Source organism: Schistosoma mansoni, chromosome 1, assembly GCF_000237925.1.
Source record: "Schistosoma mansoni strain Puerto Rico chromosome 1, complete genome".
NCBI classification, from domain to species: Eukaryota; Metazoa; Platyhelminthes; class Trematoda; order Strigeidida; family Schistosomatidae; genus Schistosoma; species Schistosoma mansoni.
In genome coordinates this window covers 5085420-5109083 of record NC_031495.1, presented here as the reverse complement: position 1 = coordinate 5109083, position 23664 = coordinate 5085420, and the positions used below count along the sequence as shown (strand labels likewise).

Here is a 23664-nt window from a genome sequence, read left to right as displayed (position 1 = left end):
CATGTGCGGAATCGTGGACGTGGACCGTTGAGAATTCCCATACTAGGACAGACGGCCATCCAGTTATTCCACGTTTCTAATGGTAGTCTAGCTTAGATCGACTCGCGATTCAACTGTTAATCATCAAATGTTAATCAAATCAACGGTTAAACTGGTCATCATGTTTTTTTCGGAGAATGAAATAAATCTTCATCTACCATCAGTTTTGCTTTTTTCGCTGATTCCTGCAAATCTCAGTGTTTTTCAGTAATTATAACAAAACCAGTCATCTATCCGTTTTCTTTTAAAACTACTTGAAGGAAAATACACACTACTTATTTCTTTCTAGTAGTTGTTCTTCAAAATTTTAATTATTGTATAATAATTATAGGGAAAACGAGGTCTAGATGGTGAACCTGGTCGAATGGGTGAACTTGGTCCTAAAGGTGATACTGGACCACCTGGTATTGATGGAGAACGTGGTCCACGAGGTCAAAAGGGTAAACCTGGAGTAAGTAGCATTTTTATCCTTGGTCTACTGAAAGATTAATCACTATTATATAGTAGTATTATAATTAAGGATCCCGTCTATAATGATCATAAGTGGAGTAACTTATTTTAACTAACGAATCCTTATCCGCAGAAGGAGTTGTCATGCTTCACAGAACGATAATTGAAATTGTAGCACTATACATTAACTTATCTTAACACAAAGCCTATCGAAGCATTCATCCAATTCATCAAATAAAAAGATCTACTATAAATCTAATATGTTTCATTTCTGAATTCATGATTATCATTATTTAAAATTAGGTAAATACGTGTGACTTCACTTAGGACTGTTTGTTTGAATCTTCCCATTGTTATTTAGGACTGTAATTGATCAGTCTCTTGTTGGCATATGTGCATACTGTGAGGACTGCCTCGATATTGCCTAAAGTCACAAGCTTTATAACCAGAGATGGATAGTGTCTAGTAGCAGAATCTAGGACTCACGTTTCATCCTATTTGGGACTCGTCAGTTGGATGTACCTGCGAGTTCTAGAGTGAACATCAACTCTGAGTTGCAGGTACGTCCAGCTGACGAATCCCAAATAAGACGAAACACGTATCAAACTGTATTCCACTGCTAGCCACTATCCATCTTTGCTTATAATACGTGTGACCGTTAAAAATTCACCAAATAAGAGTCGTGATAACCAAAAGTTACACAGTCCTTTTTATTTTCTAGAGACAGAAATAAACATTTTTTTAGTGTATTCCACTAAAAACAAAAGAATTATCATTCCACCTAACCTTATAGATAATGAAATTCCTTCATTTTTTCAAGTGTACGTGTCAAAAAAAGGGTTGTCAGTGGTACGACAAAGTCAGATATTAGTTTATAGATCAGACGACACAGTGTTTTATTATGATGGACCATAGCAACTCCTCATTTAATACTCATTCATTATTATTTGTACATATCATATGGAGGAACTTGGGTAGATAACGATTGAAAAGCAGATAGCATTTAGTAGCTGTTTCGTCATAGTGCGAGACTCTTCAGTAATGCACATCTACAATCATGCGCTCACAAGTGACTAGATTTGAAATAGAATTACGGAGTTCTAGTGCGGAGTTATAACTAATGGAGTTCAAATATTCATGGTAATGTACAATTATCCATCACTGGAATTAGATGATAGCCTTATAATATCATGAATTAATTAGAGTTTGAAATCTATATCACTGGATGATAGTTTGATAATCTGGAGGTTTAAGCTTTGTCCATACTAGGGCGAACTGGCTCTTTAGTGCTTCCTAGATTTAATGGTTATCTAACGAAGTTCCGTCGGTGACTTAAACTATAAAATTCAACAATCTCCACAAACATCCTAGACTAATTTTTCTAAATGTAAGTTTTGTGGATGCAGTTCTAACTGAAGATAACTTATATTACGGACGGACTGCAACGAGATTATGGTTGATAATTAGGAAGTATTCAATGCCTACTTTATACTAGTATGAAACACCGTCCTAATAATAATCATGTGCTCTCTAGTGATTAATACCGAGGACAATTCCCAGATCTTAATTGAAAAACCATAATCAATGAATTTTCACCTTGTTCTTGATCTGAGACTAGAATAATACCTATGGGGATGGATGATAGTAGTGGCTAAAATCCTAAATATGAATGTACTGACCTCAATTTAATAGCCTATGTAACACACACATCATACAAACTTGAATTTCATAGATATTACATTATTATAGCGTGGTGCGTACGCGCTTCTGAATAGTCCAATACCAGGAATTAATATCAATTATCCCTATAATTTGTTTTGATCGAATGGAATTCTATCACAAATATTATCAGTTAAAAGTCACATTTACTTATGCATTTTATAGACTTTTAGAAAAGATTGAAATAAATAACACTGAATAAATAAACTAATATTTAACGGCATTTTTTCCCTAGGGGTACGTACATTGTGCAGGACCAAAAGGAATAAAAGGTTTACCAGGTTTTCCTGGATTGAAAGGACTTTCTGGTGAAGTTGGTCGAGAAGGTGTACCTGGTACCGATGGTGACAAAGGTGACACGGGTATGAAAGGAGATCGTGGTATTCCTGGTCGACGATGCACTGATGGTCAACCAGGCCTACCAGGTCCTAAAGGAAATATGGGTAAGTAAATGAAACTAGTCCCTTTGATGGAAATGATTCATTACTCTACGAGATTCAAGGTATCCATGAAAAATATAAGCCAATACTTTCCAGTTCTATTTTGGAACGTAATGAGTCTAAGTCTATAATGTTTCTCAGAACATATCTAGATGTAACTGGTAGTAATTAATAGAACTAGAAAATTTATTTAGACTTTTTTCTATTTGGAGAAAATAATCATATTTACTTCATTCTTCTTTCAAGGAAGTCCCGGTATTCGTGGTCCACCAGGAACTGCTGGCCTACCTGGAAGTACTGGATTGCGTGGACAACCTGGTGAAGTAATTGACTCAGCTCTTCCAGGACCGAGTGGGAATCCTGGAGCTCCAGGTTCATTTGGCTTAAAAGGGTTGCCTGGTGATTCTGGAGATCCTGGAGAGAAAGGTTTTCCAGGAGCTGGGGAACGAGGACCCGCTGGACCGCGTGGGCCTCCTGGAGATCCTGGTCTTATCGGTAGACCTGGAAAAGAAGGACGTCCTGGTATCAGAGGTCCAAAAGGTGAGTCGTGGATTGTTTTCTAACAATTTAAATTTTTTATTTTTATCAATCAAATGGTAAGAAAAACTCGGTTCCATTTTGATTTACCTCCATTATGTGGACATATTACTTTTTCCGTCTAAACTAAGTAAAAGTGTATACGAAAAATCTGTGTACTTATATAAAGAATACTGTATAATTCTGTTTTAATAGCATACTAAGATAAATGCTAAATTAGTGGAAACTTTTCTTTTCATCTATTGTTTCTTTATTTCTTCAACAATTTACAAAAGGTGTAAGTGTGGCAAAGTGTTTATTCTGTGAAGATGGTCAAATGGGACGCCCAGGAGATGTTGGGGAAACAGGCGATAGTGGTTTACCAGGTCGACCAGGTGTAAATGGTCCAGATGGTGAACTTGGAGATATCGGTGATCCAGGTCGTCCAGGTTTACCTGGTCCACCAGGGAGAAAGGTTTGTTAAGTTTGATATATCTACTGAGTGGTTAACCGATTCGTAGTTGTCACTGGAAAACCGTGGATTTGACGAGGCCTAATGAAAACACAACAGCTGTTAAATAGGGTTTTATTTGACTTGAGAGATAAATCAAAATGATATATGAATACACCAGTTTTAAATGATTTATTCGTTGTCACACCAACACACAGATTTGTAGGATTAAAAGTGAGTAGTATTCAACGTCAAATCACCAATAAATTACTATGTGAACAAATATTGACAATATCATAAAGTTGAGTATCTATAACCAACCAAGTCAAATAACTACACCCCAAAATGTGAATACATGTGAAAGGTGATTGGGAAAACCAGTTTCATATATTATCCACACTACAATCAATAAATTCATTGATTATTCTAGGTTTAAATCACTTTCTGCAGTCAACAGAATATCGTTCAGAAGGGGTTTTGTGGAGATTTCACTATTTTTCATAGTTCAAATCATAAGTCCATCGAAGCTAGAACACCATGGAAAATCTGGAAGCACCGGACGACCTTTTCGTCCTATTGTAGGACTCCTCAGCAGTGCGCATCCACAACCTCGCCTCACGAGATTCGAACCCAGGACCTACCAGTCTCGCGCCAGATCACTTAACCAATAAACCACCTGTTTTTACCTGTTTTTGATTAAAGTGTTTACATTATTATCATGTCAACAGATTTCATCTTCAGAAAAAGAAAGATTTCTAAACGTTCATACTCCGTTATTTTTCATTCATCACTCTTGTAAATGTAAGAATGTATGGTATCATTCATTTAATTTTTAACTTTCTAGGGTATGGTAGGATTCCCAGGTCAAATCGGTTTTAAGGGTGACCCTGGTGAAGCTGGAATTTTAAGAATTATGAATCAACAAGTACTACCAGGCGATCCAGGCAATAGCGGTTATCCAGGTGATAAAGGAGAACCGGGTGATTTGGGTGATCCAGGTTCATTTGGTGCTCGTGGCGAATTCGGACCTAAAGGACGAATGGTAATTTTAAAAAAACACAATATTTTTAATTCAAATTTTTGTTTTCTCAGTGTTTTCTCATGAACATGCCTTTTTCTTAATGAACATTGAGCCATACATTCTCTTCCGTGCATTTCTTATGTGTTGATGAATATTGATTTTTAGGACCATAATTCACCTTCACAACGAAATTCAACATAATACTTTGAAATAGATAATATCATTATTAGAAGGGAGTTTTGTGGAGAATTTAGTAAATTTAAAGAATTGAGATCATCAGTCAATTGAAGCTAGACCAACATGGAAAACCTGGAAGCACTGGATACCGGCTCAGTGGTCTATCGGTTAGGTGCTCTGGTGAGAGACTGGTATTCCTGGGTTCGAATCTCGCGAGGCTGGATCGTGGATGCGCACTGTCGAGGAGTCCCACAACAAGCCGAAACGGCCGTCCAGTGCTTCCAGGTTTTCTATGGTGGTCTAGCTTCCATTGACTCATGATCTCAACTGTATAAGATAATATCATGTTTGAATGCCCTAAAGTTTTCTTTGAACAGGGAGATCATTTCGGAAAATTACGCTTCCTAATTGCAACGATAAACAGATAAATCTTATATGATTCACACCATTATAGAATAAATCATCATGAAATTTAGTTATTTAAATGCATGAAATTATAAGTGAGCTGCATACTCCTAAATAAAACTCTTAAATGAAGTATTAAACATTATACGTTTTACATTCAGGGTCTTCCAGGCACTCCCGGTATACCAGGACCTGAAGGTGATCCTGGTGATAGAGGACTTCCAGGTGATCCTGGATTAGATGGTAGGTCGTTTGTCGGTGAAACTGGGGATCCGGGAGAACCTGGATATTCTGGACTGCCCGGTTCTAAAGGTATACCAGGAGCAAAAGGTTATTGCGACCGAATTCTACCCCAGTTAACTAAAGGTAAGTAAATGTTAGCTACACATTTTTTTAAATTACTGTTCTTCTACAAATGCTCGTTATACACCTTTGAATGTAATATAACTTTTAAACTACTCAGTGAACTCAGATATATCAGACACTGTAAAAACATTCAAATTCCAACTTTGATTGTTCACTATATTACTGAAAATTATGTTTTATTTTCTAGGCGTCTCAGGTGATCGCGGTTTCCCCGGTGATCCTGGGCTCCCTGGTGAACAAGGCTCTCAAGGAAGAAGTGGAATGAAAGGTAAAAAATTATTTTATTTTGGTAGACAAACTTTCAGTGCATACTTGAACTTCCGTTATTAAAAAAACATTCATTAGGCACTAAAATTTGGAAAATGTTTTAGTTATATTTGTTTCTCCTGACTTTTCTCTTCATGTTTATAATTCACGATTGCTTACAATAGGTACTACTGGGCTACCTGGAGCTCGAGGGATTCCTGGAGATGATGGTCGTCCTGGAGTGTTTGGTTTTAAAGGTGAACGAGGTTTCCCTGGAGCGATTGGAAGACCTGGCTTTGCAGGTCAAATTGGGAATCGTGGTTTGGATGGTTTTAGAGGTGAACCTGGGTTCCAAGGACCTCCGGGTCTCAAGGGTCAGAAAGGTAAGATGTACAACATGTACCACATTTTCATCATTGTGATGAATCGTTATTTTCGTTATGCCACATATCCTATTCATAGTGCCTTAGGTATATAGCTTTAATTACTGGACAAAATCCTTTTTACTGTGAAACACATTGGAAGATCAAGTAACTAATGTTCTTTGGAATCCTATATGCTTCAAAGAAACCATAAAAAAGGTACATCATCTATTAAACAACAAACTAAGACTACTAATGCACTACATTGTTAAACTTATTTATCGATGAATGTGGTACTTTTTAATTACACACAGCAGTTTAACAGAGTGACAGACTCAAACGTAGCACACAAGTAATCTAAACCCTTCTATTTTGATTCAAGTTCAGAACACTATCCTAATGTACATTTTTTACACTCATAGACTTTAACATTATCTGTTAATAGACAGATTCCATAATTCACATAATTAGAAACCATTACATAACCTTGAAATGGATGTAAGTTATGCTTGTAGTAAATAAAGGTCTATATGCTGTTATTCAGTCAATCATTATTATCATCACCAAACCTGGCACAGATGTATATCGGCACAAGTCACCACACCAATATTAGCATGATAAGATGAAATTAACATGATAAATAGCAAAAAAAAGATCAAAATAATCTAATACCAATAATAATCAGAAAGATTAAACATTGAGAGTATAACTGAAAAGGACTGGGTCAATCTATCATCATAGATTGAATATCGGTTAAGTGCTCTGGCGTGAGACTGGTAGGTCCTGGGTTCGAACCTCGTGAGGCGGGATAGTGGATGAGCACTGCTGAGGAGTCCCATAATAGGACGAAACGGCTGTCCAGTGCTTCCAGGTTTTCCATGGTGGTCTAGCTTCAATTGACTCATGATTTGAACTATGAAAAATACTGAAATCTCCACAAAACCCCTTCTGAATACCATTAAGTTTAAGTTTTACATCAGTAACATCATTCAACCGAGAAATGGCAGATATTTTTGGTCTTCAGTCAGTAGTCTACTTGTACAAAAAGGATTATTCAATAAAACAGGGTTTTTTATATTTCTCCCTATTGATAGAACTTTTTTAAACTGTGATGGCATTGTATATTTCACTGTTAAACATTATTAATATTATCTTTTCTCAATAATTATCCCAGGTATGATTGGAGAACAAGGGGATCCCGGCAGAGTTTCTTATGCAAGCAAAGGTATAAAAGGTCTTCAAGGTGTCCCTGGATCTATCGGTCTACCTGGTACTGATGGTATGCCTGGTTTGAAAGGTTTCCCTGGTAGATCAGGTAAGTTGATTATATGAAGTAAAGAACTGAATGTTTTTATAAAAATGATTAACTTTCCAACTGTAAACCTAATAATTCTTTTGATATAATGATAGAATAAAATTTAATTTTTATTTGCCGCGTTATACTATGATTATGCGGTAATACGATGAGTGATCGATATTAAGAAGCCACTAGAGTGAATACTCGATTGACACACCAATACAAGATTTACGACCAAATATAGGGAAACAGAATATCACTATATAGTACTCTATCCAATACAATTTCAAGAAGTCTTCACTCAGTGAATCCAGAGCAGAAATTAATACTAGGAAAGAAATCACAAATTAAGTAGTCAGTATAATGAATTTTTTTCTGTCCACGCTCAATGGCCAAGCACATCTTACTTTCACAATCCACATATAATATTTCTATTTCGTCTGTGCTTTCTTTTTTGTTTGAAAATTAGGGTTAAGAGGTGTGGATGGTTCGTATGGTCCAAAAGGATATCCAGGTCCGAAGGGTTTACAAGGTCCCAAAGGTTTACCAAGTATCGGTAGAGAATTGGGTGCAATCGGTGTTAAAGGCAGACCCGGTATACCGGGTAAGAATGAGTTTCAATGATGTTAAATTGACATTTTTTTAAAGATATGTTTCATATTACAACTTTGTTTTTGTTTTTGACTTTTAAAAAGGGTTAACAATTTTACTTCTGAGCATGAAATTTATGCAATTAATAACAATAGTAATTGGACAGCATCATTGTGTCAGATGAAAACATCCATCATTGGAAAAATTACATTGTTTTTTCTATTTAAAATTTGTAACATTTGCCAACTTGATGATGATGAATCTTAGACAACCATAGGAAACCTGAAATCACTGGATTGCCGTTTCGTCCTACTACAGGACTCCTCAGCAGTGCTCGTCCACGACCCTACACACGAAATTCAAACCCACTGCCTTCACAGTCTCGCATGCAAACGCTTGACATCTACACCACTGAGCTGACATCTAGTGGCGTTAATGTCTAACTTCAAAAAATCCACGAATTTAAGTGACCATCTCCCACTGAAGACAATGGAAAATGGTCACTTAGATTTGTGGATTTTTTGAAGTTAGACATTAACGCCACTAGATGTCAGCTCAGTGGTGTAGATGTCAAGCGTTTGCATGCGAGACTGTGAAGGCAGTGGGTTTGAATTTCGTGTGTAGGGTCGTGGACGAGCACTGCTGAGGAGTCCTGTAGTAGGACGAAACGGCCATCCAGTGATTCCATGTTTTCAATAGTGGTCTTACATTGATTATTTCATGTGATCACTGACAGTTTTCTTCATTCTGAGTGTGAATAATATTTCCAATCAGCTAAAATTCTATTTGCTTCATTCAAATTCCCACTCAGAAAAATAATTTCTTATTTTCACTAGTTCAATTTAATTATCATTCTTGTAAGCATAAGTTCTTAAATGCGATAAGCATACATAAAATTTCTTATTTATTCAGAAGGGGTTTTGTGGAGATTTCAGTATTTTCGTAGTCAATTGAAGCTAGACAACCATGGAAAACCTGGAAACACCGGACGGTTGCTTCGTCCTATTATGGGAGGTGGTTACTTCGCAAAGAACAATTGTAATTGTTCTGTACCTAATTCGTTGGGTGGTCCACCTAATCGGTGTGCCGAAAGGACCACCTTCGATATCTCGTTATTCTTATTTATTCATATTCAACGGTATGATTTATTGTTGGAAATACAATTTCTATATTACACTTAGATGAAATGGACATATGATGGTCATTTCAAATAGGTGATATAGTTAGGAAACTATTTTTCTCTAGTGAATCCCATTGGTAGAAAATTTCAAATGTAACGATGTTAAGCGTACATAGATATCAATGTCGGTTAGTGTCTCTTTGTGTTGCATATCATCACGTAAATATGTAACATGCTTGTTTCATTCTTACATATTACAGGATCATTCGGACCAAAAGGAATACGTGGAATGCCAGGTGTTTGTGATATTAAAGGTATATTTGGAAGTCCGGGTCCAATGGGTCCTCTGGGTCGTCGAGGTCAACCTGGAATCCCAGGCGTTTCTGGCGAACTAGGAGATATAGGGTATGGAGGGCCATTAGGAAGACCTGGACAAAAAGGTGACCGAGGCCTTAGTGGTTTACCTGGAAGAATTGGAATCCGTGGACCAAAGGGACGAAGTGGATGGGCAGCTTCGGTTGGACAAAAGGGAAATCCCGGAAGAATTGGTCAGCCTGGAAATCCTGGTCCACAGGGTAGGTTTCTCAAAACTTGTATATCATGCATAATTTTATGTTCGAGTATTTTGTAGAAAATCGCTTATATTATTTATTGCTTGTAAAACAGGTTTCGTAAGTAATTTGAATTGATAGAGAGTTAACAGCTTCTTTTCACTACACCATCAGTAAGTTCCTCTTTGTTCATATTCCATATTCTTTTCAAATGTATTAAGAACAAGGAACATAAAGGTTTCTGATAGGAAAATGCTTTAATTTCTATCGAACAGTAAGCTTTTTTGCCATACTGTGATATGAATTGTTTGAATCCTTTGAAAATTCTGTAAATTTAACACATTTTCTGCAGTACTTTTATTTTGTCTAATTTTATTATATGAATTTTCCAGGCAGGCCAGGTCCTATGGGGAGACAAGGTTTAAAGGGTTCACCTGGAATATCTGGAAGATTAGTTGCTGGTGCTATGGGTGAACAAGGACCTATGGGGATCCAAGGTATTCGTGGAGAAAAAGGCATCAATGGGATTCATGGCAAAACTGGAAAACCTGGTATTCCTGGAATACAAATAAAAGGGTTTCCTGGTAGACGAGGTCTACCTGGATCATCTGGTCCTCCAGGTGATTCAGGAAGACCAGGATTAGAGGGTTCACGTGGAGCCAAGGGTGATCGAGGTTTTCTTGGACGTATGGGACCCAAAGTAAGCTCCTGGAAAGATCAATGAAACATTTTAATTTGTATGAAACTATTTATTAACATTCACTCTCATTATCATTTCTTATCAACGATAAATGACTGTTCAGTTTTTAAAATTGTAGACTATAATATTTTTTATTTAAATTATCATTATTCCTACTTCATCATATTGCCTAACAATATTAACAGGGTGATATAGGTCCTCCTGGATTCCCTGGAAAAGATGGTATTCCTGGAGGTTCAGGAAACAAAGGACGAAGTGGCTCCCCAGGTTTTAGAGGAGATGATGGAGCAAAAGGTGAACGCGGTTTAGCCGGTGATCCTGGACCAGAGCCACAAATGTTGGATGGTCGACAAGGTAGAAAAGGTTTTACTGGAATTCCTGGATCGTATGGTTTGTCGGGTTTAATCGGTGACAAAGGCTTTTCTGGTGAGTCAATTGTTATTTTATTCTATTTATTATTTTTCTTCTAAATTCAGGGTTTCCTGTTGACCACCTCCAACCACCATCATATCTCAACATAGTACATACAGTGTCGAGCCACCTAGACTAGTGGCCACATTGCAACTGGATCGATTGCATTCGATTAGCACTAAGAAGGACTTGACACGTATGACATTGATCACCACCCAATGATCAATCAATCGTGACCACTGTGTAAAAAACATGATCTTAGAAAACGTTACATTAGAGTTATTTCAGAAACAGAAGTAAATAGACTTGACCAATAGTGTAGAAGAGAGAGGTCAGTTATTCATTCAGTGCACATTAATTGATGCTCAAAAGTAATCATTTAAAATACACTGGTATTTTCCAGGCAACCCTACCATAAAATGTAAGTCAGTTTATACACTTGATGATGTATTTACAAAAGATTACATTTTCATTCTAAATACGGTTTCGAAAATAAATTTACATGAGTTATGTATTTCATCCACTATGAATGTTGACCTGTGTCAGAATTCAAAGAAATGTAAAATTAACTATTGTAAAGTCGTGAGAAAATGAATTCTTTTTCACTAGAAGAATGTCTACAGATCAGTACTACTCACTACCTCTTGAAGTAGTTTCTAATATGATTTTTTTTCTATTAACTTGTCTTTAGGAGCACCAGGTTTACCTGGAGATGATGGACTACCCGGACCAATGGGGATTCCCGGAAATCCTGGTTTCAAAGGACTGCCAGGAGATCCTGGTTTGCCAAGTCGATTTGGAAAACCAGGGGAAGTGGGTGATCGTGGTGAGCTTGGCCGCCCTGGTTTTCAAGGTCCATTTGGTCAAAAAGGCAATTTTGGAGAAAAAGGAGATCAAGGTTTAACACCATCCTGTCCTATTGGACAACCAGGTAGACGAGGACAACCAGGTAACACTGGCCTCCCAGGATCAGATGGTGAAAAAGGCAACAGAGGTATGTAAATGAATTAATTGATGAAACTAAATAATCGTTTTTAATTGTTTTTATATAATGATACTTACACTAATATTGATTTTACATCTTTAGGTCTACCTGGGCAACGAGGTTTGAAAGGTGTGCGTGGTCTGACACCAGAACCTCTTCCTGGACCAAAGGGTGACATGGGCCCAGTAGGTCTCGATGGATTACAAGGTACGTTTTAGATCACATTGTTCTTAACGTAGCGAATCATGTTTGATGCATCATAAAGCATCACTATGTAATGCAGATTGTTAGTAACACAAATCCACTTAATAATCTCAGAGAAGATGGAACAAAAATGAAGTTTTCCAGGTTTTTTTCAATTCCCCGATCCTGTTGTAGAATGTAACAGTATGGCTGATTGTCTTGCGAAGCCTTTAGTGTCCAGTTTGGAAATTATTTGCACTAACTTCTCGTAATATCTAGTTTGACCATGGATTCGCTTACTAATTAACCGAAAAATAGATATTTCATCTAAGTGTAATTAATATCTGAATTGAATGATGAATTACTTGACTTGAAGCTTTACATTTTTTCAAATGCAATCGTATTGAAAATCTGAATCATGTCATAGATAATAACCAAGAAGCTTCTTTTCATATAGCGGTCATATAATCATCAAAAGTACTGAATTCGAATCTCAGTAAGAATATCAACATTGAGCTACAGCTGCATCTATCTTATGAATTCCAGAGAGATTTTATAGCTAGCCACAACCTGAAAATGGGCAATATCTAGATATCCGTTTAGGATGTTTGTATTCTAACACATACTGATCATATATAGTCCGGAATGTTAAAAAAAGGTACAATACAAGCCTCCTAAATGTTTAAATGTTTGTGTTAACATTTTAACACAATGATTTATAACTAAAGTATTAGCTATGTAATTTATGAAACGTAGGTAATATTTAATCATTTTAGATCAAGCAGAGTAGTTATGAATATGATCTATGTACAATATGGATGATTATAATGAACTTCAAGTGGAAAAATATCTTGTATGTAAAGAACTAGAATCATCTTGATAAACATCATGTAATCTCATGTTATAATAGAATCAAGATCATAGTAAAGGTTGTACATAAAAATCTGGTTATTGGTTAGAGTTTTTGCAATGTGAAATCAGCGTACTTCAAGGCAATGTAGGAACATTTAATAATAAGCAAAGATGGAAAGTGACTAACAATGAAATCCAAGACGCGCATTTCGTCCTATTTGGGACTCCTCAGCTAGATGTACCTGCATCTCAGAGTTGATGCTCACTCTAAGACTCAAACGCAGTACCTCTCACTTCAAACGCTATCGCGTTATCCAGTCGGCCACTGAGTCCTGATAGCCACTTGCTTGTGCAATGGGGTGAAGTTTAAATTCACTTAGTATTGTTTGTTTGAATCTTTCCATTGATGTTTAGGACTGCAACTGGTCAGTCTCTTACTGGCCTATGTGCATACTGTGCGTATTGCCTAGATATAGCCTTAATTCACAAGCATTGTAGGCAAAGATAGATATTGACTAGCAGTGGAATCCAGTTTGATGCGCGTTTCGTCCTTTTTGGGACTGCTATTAAAACTGATCCGAAGGGGTTCTGATAATAATCATATGCTCATTAGTGAATGACTTCATGAGATATTTCCTGGAGTTCTAGTGAGAAGCAGTGACCAATGGAGTTCAACCAGGTCTGTTGTGAGATATCAACTCATTGAAGACAATTGGTGAACGGTTGCTCAAATTTCGTGGATTGGTTGAAATTAGACGTTAACACCGTTGGATGCCGATCGGCTCAGTGGTCTAGAGGTTAAGCGCTCGAGTACGAGACTGGTAGGTCCTAAGTTCGGATATCGCGAGTCGGAATCGTGCATGGACACTGTTGAGGAGTCCCATAATAGGAGAAAACGGCCGTCCAATGCTTCCAGGTTTTCTGTGGTGTTCTAGCTTCAATTGACTCATGATTTCAACTATAAAATTGATCCATTGTGATAGTTCACTCATCATCCAGAACCAGAATAGTGTCTATGGAAATGTATTCTAAGATCTGTAGCATGAATCATTGGGCCAAGCAATCTCTGTAGATGCTGTATTATCAGCAATATTGATCTCGAATCTAAGACTAACAGGTCTGAGTGACTGTACTGACCTTTCGACTTTTATTTCTATCAGAGAATCTTTACCATTCATTTCCCTAGGTACTTACGATATCACAAATGTTCATATTAGGTAATACTTATTAATCTTAAAATAATTCTCATTGTTTCTTTTCTTCTTTGAAGGTTCATTTGGTGATCCTGGATTTCCCGGACCTAGTGGTGTGAAAGGGCAGCCTGGACCAGCTGGAGACCCAGGATTCCGCGGTACACAAGGGGAACCCGGAGATCGTGGTTTCCCGGGGACTCCTGGTCAAGATGGAGCACCTGGAAGAGACGGTTTTCGTGGTAACCCTGGGCGCCCTGGCAATGATGGGCTTCCAGGAATGAGGGGGACTCGTGGTTTACCTGGGAATCCTGGTTTCCCAGGAATCAAAGGTGTTATGGGGTCTCAGGGTAAGTTAGCTTATAATTTCATTCCATAAATAAAAGTTTACTTTGTTAAGTGAATCCTATCATATGTGAAAATAAAATCATACCCTCAATGATACTAACGGAATGTATAAATTTAACTTGATAGTTGATCCTAAACTAAATAAAATTCAAGTAAATATTTCTATAATTGTAATTTTTTCTATACTTGATAATTTTTGGTTTATTTTTTCACTTTCACTCAGGTCCTCCTGGTATTCCTGGCCAAATGGGTGCCAAAGGTTTGCCAGGTCGGTCAGATCGTCCACAAAAAGGTATTCGTGGTGATCCAGGCTCACCTGGAGCAACAGGTGAACCTGGTCTTCCAGGACTGTCAGGTAAATTTTGAATTCCGTATCAAATCTGACTATTTTAAACCTAGAAACAGTTATCAATACACGTTAAAAAGTAACCGTGACTGCTTCCCATTTTATTTAAACATTAATATTAAATGTATATATTCTGTTTTAACAGTGTAGATGTATTTTCCTCGCAAGAGTATATATCAGTCCTGCTATCTGCCTAGCCCAGCCAGTTAAGTCTAGAACACCAATAACAGCCTCTGCAATATGAATCATTATTCTCGGACATACTGGGTTTATATACCAAACAAACTGATCACATCGTATCACATCATTGACTGACGTTAGTTAGAAAAAACGGGTGAAAACTAAGCAACACTAGTAAGTTAGTTCAGCTTAGTATAGGCCACCTCATCAGAGATCAAACCCATACCTTCAAGTAGCATTATGAGTGTCTGAACTTTAAAGTGCTGAGTCTGCATGTAGTGATTTTTAGTTTTAACTTCGACAGACTGGCGATATTGCTAGCTCCGAGACCTGAAGATCTTGTGTTTGATTTCAGATAGAGTCATAAAAGTGGACTGATGCGAGGTCATATATTAGGACAACACTGTTAGCTGACGGTTGTTTTATCTGTACATGTGTGGATTTTAGTCAACAAAGAATAACACCGTATAAAAATAATAAGGAATTCCTTTTCAGTCTGTCAACAAATCATTAAACAAAAAATTACTGTGTAAAGTGGAACGCGTTTGAGTATCTCAGACTATCATATTAATAAATTCAGTGATGTATGTGGCGCAGGTAGGTTTCAACTTAACTTATGTTTCCATATGTAGGATAATAACTGGTCCTATTAATGGTTGGAAGTAGATCATTTCCGTGATACAGATATCCGAAAGAAATAGAAAAACTAGTGATTCCTGAGGTCCGACAAACTCATTAACCTAAACGAATAACCTATAATTTTTGTATCAGTATTTAGAACTACAAGGATATCCATTTTAGGAATACTGGAATCCTACCGTAGTCTTATCATTCTGATGACAAATTACTGATATTGTTTTGGTTTTTACATGCATGAAGAAAAATATTGGTTCTTCTTCACTATTATTAATAAATCATTTCTCTTTTCAGGACAACGTGGCAAACAAGGTGATCCAGGAGAAAAAGGCATCAAAGGATTGCCTAATCCAATTCCTGGTGCTAGAGGTCGTACAGGAGATCGAGGTCCACGTGGTGATCCTGGTTTCAGAGGAATGAAAGGTTTTATTGGTGAAAAAGGTATACGTGGACCACCTGGAAGAAATGGAACAATCGGATTAGATGATAGTGGATTTCTTTTTACTGTACATTCTCAGGATTCCCAACCACCTAGTTGTCCAATTTATACAACACCAATTTATACTGGTTACAGTCTTGTTACACTTCAAGGTAATGATGATTCAACAACAATGGATTTAGGTAAGATTTTAGTTACATTCTTAATATTTTGGATAAGATAATCTAATACTAAATAAATATGAATCATTCAAGACTTCTCTTTAGGTATCAATTGCCATAGTAGTTGCAATATATAAATTGTTTGATGGACATTTACTCTTCAGACCATCATAATCATTTATAACCTTTTGTGAACCCCATTTCCTTTGATAAGATAATAATTACCATATTCTTAATTATATCTTAAAAATGTTACTCTATATGGCTAATTCGTTAATCACATGTAAATTATTTGGAAGATGATAACAGTCAGTTCATTTATCCATACATCTTTAGATTAATAAGATTAAAAGAGATTTATAAGCAAAGATGAGTGGTGACTAACAATGGGATCCAGGATGCGAGTTTTGTCCTATTAAGGACTCATCAGCTGGATTTACCTGCATCTCAGAGTTGATGTTCACTTCGGGACGTGAACCCAGTACCGCTCAATTGAAATGCCATCACGTTATCCATTTAGCTATTAAAGAAATATACCAAGAGTCTGTTAAATTTCACCATGTGGTGGTAGCTTCCAGCTCTTTTGACTAATATGATCTTTTTTAATCTGAGGAACGCCATTCTGATTGGTTAGTTTGCTCTAAATTCAACACTAGTATTTTATATCACAGATAAAAATGTGATCAACATTAAGATCAGAAATGAATAGGGTATTTACTAGTGGATCTAATTAGCATAGTCCTCTAACATGAATTTTTCAGAAGGGGTTTTGTGGATATTATAGTAATTTTGATAGTTGAGATCATGAATCAATTGAAGCTAGACTACCATGGAAAACCTGGAAGCCCTGGACGGCCGTTTCGTCCTATTATGGCACTCCTCAGAAGTGTGCATCCACGATCCCGCCTCACGAGATTCGAACCGAGGATTTTTTTAAATTTTCAATATCTAATCTATAAGTGAATTAGCTTCTTTATGATATTTTATTTTCAGGAACACCTGGTTCATGTCTTAGAAAATTCAGTATAATGCCATTTGCAAATTGTTTTGCTAAAGTAAATGGTCATTGTCAAGTGAATATGAGAAATGGACGTTCATATTGGTTATCGACATTAGAACAATATATGCTTTCTCCAGCTCGTGTAGAAAATATTAAACCATATATTTCTAGGTAATTCATTATTTGAACTAATTATTTTCTTGATTGTGATCATGAATCGATTGATGTTAGATCACTATTGAAAACCTGGAAGCACTGGACGGCCGTTTTGTCCCATTACGTCACTCCTCAGCAGTGCCCATCCACGGTTCCGCTCACGTGGATTCGAACCCAGGACCTATCGGTGTCTCACGCGAACTCTTAGCGTTTAGACCACTGAGCCGGATTCTAACGGCGTTAATGTCCAACTTCAATCAATGCATGGAATTGCGCCTCCATCTTCCATTGTACTGAGTTAGATACCTGTCTCTACCTGGCATGGATTAGCTCCAACGGTCACGGGTTCCCACTAGAAATCCAAGAACCCCCTCAGGAAGCTAGCCACTAGTGAGCACATGGTAATTTTCAGTATTGGGTTGGCGAGATTATTGAGTTTCTGATTGAGATCATGAATCGATTGGTGTTAGACCACCAATAATGGTCTGAGTACATCAATATTATCCTCTTTAAAAATACACCTATTTTTGACTACAAGTTTATTCAGTCTACATTAATTCATGCAATATTTATCTATGATGTCACAGAACCGTCATAGCATATAATGAGAGCACAAGCAGGATAGAGTAGATCTGGTTAGTAGAGAAGTTGGTTAAGCTTTATAACCAAATAATAAGCCAAAAATGATTATTAGATTAAATAAATAGTCGCAAAGTTATTTAGACTTAATCAAGGTAATAAATAATTGGTACAATGTGATTCGTTTTGTTTTTGTTTAATTACTGTATCATTATTGTAGACATATTAATTATAAAGTTGAACATTGAACAATATTTTTCTGGCTAGACATGTTCATTAGGTTAGTTTGTTGTGAAATTTCACATACTTAAGTGGCAGCATCTGGTCAGTTGGTAAATACTTTTTAAAAAGAATCTAACAAATGAAAATCGAGAGGCTTCTATGCAGGACATCAACTTCTAGGAACTTTCTGTTCAGCAAGCAAATAACGATGACAAAGAAAGACTTTATATGAAAGGTTTATATTGAAATAATTGCTATCCACATATAATTATTACTGATTAAAATACGTGATATCAATCTTAGGATAATAATTAATACTATGCATATATTTTCTAACGTATCATTGCTAAATAACTAAATTATTCATATTCATGTCCCTCTTATTATAAGCTTCATTTTGATCTATAGACTATTGTTATACGATTTACCATTCTTGAGTTATCCCCAGTTCATTAATTACTGTTCCCCCTATTCACATAGCCACATTTGGCTAAATCTTGTACAAATGTTAGTTTCTATTTTATTGGTACGATGTGGTCAGTTTGTTTGGTATATAAACCCAGTATGTTTGAGAATAATGATTCATATTGCAGAGACTGTTATTGGTGTTCTGGACTTAACTGGCTGGGCTAGGCGTTTCGTGTGTCATTGGTCTGATCGATAATTCATTCCTCTCTGATTGGCGGGGATCTTCACGTCATATATATATATTAATAAACAGGGCACGTATGCACTCAGAAAATCAATGAATATGCAAAAACATGAAAAAAGTAAATATTATTGTCATTAAATTCACTTAGTATTGTTTGTTTGAATCTTCCCATCGATGTCTTAGGACTGCAACTGGTCAGTCTCTAATTGGCATATGTGCATACTGTGCGTATTGCCTCGATATAGCCTTGATTCACAAGCATGATAAGCAAAGAGTCCCAGAGTGAACATAAACTCTGAGATGCAGGTACATCCATCTGACGAGTCCCAAATAGGACAAAACGCGCGTCAAACTGGATTCCATTGCTAGTCACTATCCATCTTTGCCAGCAATGCTTGTGAATTAAGGCTATATCTAGGCAATACGCATAGTATGCACATATGCCAATTAGAGACTGATCAGTTGCAGTTCTAACACATTGATGGGAAGATTCAAACAAACAATACTAAATGGATTTAATAATTTAGCCGTTAACAATAAATTTAAGTCACTGTGTATTCCTAATTTTCTTCTAATTAAGCAACGCTAGTCACAAATGTTGACATCGACTTATATAAGAAATGAATAATGCCATATGTTTTTCGTTCAATCAACCTACAGCAAAGTTTGAGTAAGTATTCGGTTACGTATTTCATTAAAAGCACAAAACATAAGGCAGTTGTTTCATTCTAGTATGAAACTCCTCAGCAATGCACGTCAACAATAACGACAAAGGATTCGAACCCAATGGTCTGAATTGAATGTTTTGTCATAAGGTTAGGAGATCCTGGATTACCGGTCTGAGCTGCTAAGGAGTAACGTACTGAGACGAAAGAGCCTGTGCAATGTTTTAGACCCTTAATAGTTGTCAAGCTAAACTGTTTATACTATTGCTTATTTCTTTAATGCCAACTACATCCAATTCAACTTGTATTCATTTGATTAAGTAATATTAATGGAATATGTAGCTTGCGACTCAAATATACAAACAGATAATAAAGCATACTCAACGAGGATACTTTATCGAATGAATACAAAATCAAGAGTACTTATTCTGCAATCTCGTTAATTTAAATCTTGTGACCAACTTGATCTCGTGTACTGTTACGGGTATGAGGGCTAATATCACTTCCCGGCTGCCCACACCGTGGAAGGGTATTTCTTGAGGGACCTGAAAAAGAAGTTGGATTAGTGTTGGTCTTAACTACCTGACTGCAGTGTCCAAGGGACAACTGCTTGAGGCCGGTCACGCACGACCTTTTTGTGGGGGATTTTTGACGTGTTAGCTCCGTTCTTCAAAAAACCTTACCGCCGGAGACGGATATCCGTGGGATAAGGCGAGGTGTGCATTTTTAGGGTCGACCTTTTCTAACCCCACCCCTCCTTGTGGGAAGGCAGCATCGCTGTCATGCTGGTTGTCTGAAGGAAACACCTTACTGCCGTCACACCTCCGTACAGTCAGCAGTACGACTTCGCCTTCGGACCTTGGGATTGCTGCTTTTAGTCTTACCGCTTTTCAACCGACCTTTCTAGCATGGTAGGACCTCGAGGAACGATTGTTCCAGCCAACATAGCTCGATTGGTTCATCACGATAGGCAAGCCCGACCACCACGTCAAGGTAGCAGCAACGGTCGGAAATTTAAATACATAAAAATAATTTACCATTGAAGTCAATTTTATAAAATTTTGTTTTATTCATTTTCTCATAGATGTATAGTTTGCCAGTCTAGAACTTGGTTAGTAGCATTTCATTCTCAACGTGATGATATTGGTCAAATGTGTCCACCTGGTTGGGAAAATGCATGGAATGGTTTTAGTTTTCCAATGGTAATTATTCCACTTTAACTTTGTTATTTTTTTGTATAAATATTGTGATTTTTTGGTAGATTTCTTAACTCCTTACATATAGCCATTCAACAGTTTAACGTAGAATATAGTTTTAAGTAGTTACATGTAGTAAGTCGAAAAAACCTAGATCTAGATTTCGTGTTAGTCGACACCTATCATTAAGGTATACACTTAATCTTCGGGTAACTGATATTCGATGTGGCATTCTGGTCGCGTCATCGAGCTTTATAACTGGCTCAATGATAATCCATAAGATTGGTAAACTGGATGATTTAGTTTTAAATTCACCGAAGCCCATCGGTCCCCTTAAAATTACAGATACAGTTTACTGATGAGTGTTAAATAAAGTGAAACCTAGGCATAAAATCTTCTGTCTACTATCCCCAATGACTTTAAATCAAAGCAGTATGTGCCAGATATCCAGTTACTTGGAATAGTCACGACATAACAACTGAGCCGACAGAAGTCGATCACCACCAAAGACTATACAAGCAAGAAAAGCACGATCAGTCAGTGAAAAAAGTTTTCTATCAATTCAGTACTTGCATAGAAACCGTAGACAGATAAACAGCTAATTTTTGAGACCAGATAGATATGCACATTCTTAATGCCTTACTGAAGATATAAACATCATCATCCGAAGATTTTTAGTTACAAAGAACTAAGTGTTTAGTTCTGACTCACTGACTCCTCTATTACACAATGATCAAGTAATTGCGTCACTTAGGTAACCCTACAGTGAAGCGAAAATTACATAACCGTTTTGTTCTAGTTTAAAATTCATTTTACAAGTAAATACACACAACACATTACACAGAGATAAACTCATAATTCTCAGCTTTTGAGATAAACAAAACACTGTTAATGATTTAGTGCCAAGTAGTCTGATATTAAACTTCAATTAACTTAGGTTACATCATAATCCTTAAGTACTGTCATCAGTCATTTAATCACTTACTCACTAACTGATTGATTAGCTTATGATTGGAAATATTGTAAACACATCTTATCAATTAACTTTATAGCCGGACTTTTTAATAACACAATTGTGGGTTGTTGAATTATTGTCTCCAACAAAAATGCAGTTGGATCGTGGATGCGAACTGCTGAGGAGTCCCACAATAGGACGAAACGACCGTCCAGTGCTTCCAGGTTTTCCATGATGTTCTAGCTTCAATTGACTCATGATTTCAACCATATATAATGCAGTAGTTATTTAATCTAAATATTTGGAAAGCTAATGATCACTTGATATTATTCACCAGTAAATAATATACAAGATCTCAATAAATGGTAATTTTTGATTTTTGAAACATAAATAAATCTTAAATTCACTTAGTATTGTTTGTTTGAATCTTCACATTGGTGTTTAGGACTTCAACTGGTCAGTCTCTAATTAGCATATGTGCATACTGTGCATATTGCCCCGATATAGCCTTAATTCACAAGCATTGTAAGCAATGATGGATAGTAACTAGCAGTGGAATCCAGTTTGACGCGCGTTTCTTCCTATTTGGGACTCGTCAATGGGAAGATTCAAACAAACAATACTAATTGGATTTAAACGTCACCCCATTGCACAAGCATGTGGCTATCAGGACTCAGTAGGTGAGTGGATAACGCGATGGCGTTTGAAGCGAATGATACTGGGTTCGAGTTGTGAAGTGAACATCAACTCTGAGATACAAGTACATCCAGTTGACAAGCCCCAAATAGGACGAAACGCGAGTCCAACTGGATTCCACTGCTAGCTACTATCCATCTTTGCTTACAATAAATAAATCTTATGAGTACATTCCCACAGTTCCTATTAATAATCGGAGGGTCACACTCGATGGAAAAAGAAAACCCTTAAAACTATAGAATAGGTGTAAACATCTAATTATGTGACTGGTTGCTAAAATCAAGTAAGCTGCCATTTTTATGCCAGGAATCTAGACATTCAACATTCCAATAGACAAACATAAGTGTCACTCAAAATGTTTAGTGACGTTTTGTTTATTTTCAAAAATATACAGACTAAACAGTAATAGTTGAAATCATCAGTCAATTGAAGCTAGATCATCATGGAAAATCTGGACGCACTGGACGGCCGTTTCGTCCTATTATGGGACTCCTCAGCAGTGCGAATCCACGATCCTGCACCCGCAAGATTCGAACCCAGGACCTGGTCTCTCAAATTTTCTTGTACACACAAAACACTTTTTCCAATCCAATTTTTCATTCAACTTTAGCACCTAGTTGAATTACCCTATTTTTCGCGATTTTTTTAAATCTACAGGCAATTGGATCATCATCAAATGGTGGTGTACAACCATTAGAATCACCTGGTAGTTGTTTACAACATTTTCGTGCATTACCATTTATTGAATGTAATAATCATGATGGAAATTGTTTTCATTGGCAAGATGGTCGATCTTATTGGATGTCTAGTATTAGACAAAATGAACAATTTATTAAACCTATTGGTACTACATATAATACAGAGACAGGTATATTACAACATGTTAGTCGTTGTAGTGTATGTCGACGTGCAATGGAATCGTTATTACGTTGAAATGTTAAATGATTAGAATAAATATAATGAATTATTACCATTATTATTATTATTATTGAATGTTCCTTTCAGATTTTATCTTTAAGAATAAAACATAAAACAATTGAATTACTTTTTTTTCCCATTTTCTTGGGTGATTAACATAAAATCCATAGAAACACCGATACATATTCACTCACACACACACACACTCACTCAGACACACATATACACATACCAAAAAGATTGTCAACTTGTATTATTTACCTTGTTTTTTTTTTAAATATGTACGTACAATTTCACTAGAAATCTTATATTACCATATAGGTTATTGTACTATGAAGATATACATATATTTAATAAATCTTACGGATATATTGGATGTTGAACTAAAGTTCTAATGGGTTAGTAGAACAATTATTATTATTATTATTATTAATTATTGATTG

The 23664-nt window shown here is 36.5% G+C and overlaps 1 protein-coding gene across 1 annotated transcript in view; it reads left to right on the top strand.

Moving 5' to 3' along the window:
* Smp_159600 (putative collagen alpha chain) overlaps positions 1-23236 on the top strand; it is a gene marked incomplete at both ends in the record, with an annotated part of 37804 nt that extends 14568 nt beyond the window's left edge. Inside the window, 21 exons of the mRNA XM_018793050.1 lie at positions 371-490; positions 2444-2651; positions 2895-3188; positions 3461-3639; positions 4460-4657; positions 5380-5584; positions 5772-5852; positions 6016-6213; positions 7367-7507; positions 7959-8093; positions 9461-9775; positions 10144-10451; positions 10637-10877; positions 11554-11856; positions 11950-12054; positions 14153-14422; positions 14644-14775; positions 15877-16203; positions 17176-17353; positions 20541-20658; positions 22961-23236. Of these exons, the coding sequence (XP_018647601.1) occupies positions 371-490; positions 2444-2651; positions 2895-3188; positions 3461-3639; positions 4460-4657; positions 5380-5584; positions 5772-5852; positions 6016-6213; positions 7367-7507; positions 7959-8093; positions 9461-9775; positions 10144-10451; positions 10637-10877; positions 11554-11856; positions 11950-12054; positions 14153-14422; positions 14644-14775; positions 15877-16203; positions 17176-17353; positions 20541-20658; positions 22961-23236 (4332 nt within the window). The remainder of the gene's footprint in view (positions 1-370; positions 491-2443; positions 2652-2894; positions 3189-3460; positions 3640-4459; positions 4658-5379; positions 5585-5771; positions 5853-6015; positions 6214-7366; positions 7508-7958; positions 8094-9460; positions 9776-10143; positions 10452-10636; positions 10878-11553; positions 11857-11949; positions 12055-14152; positions 14423-14643; positions 14776-15876; positions 16204-17175; positions 17354-20540; positions 20659-22960) is intronic.
* Positions 23237-23664: the final 428 nt, after the last annotated feature.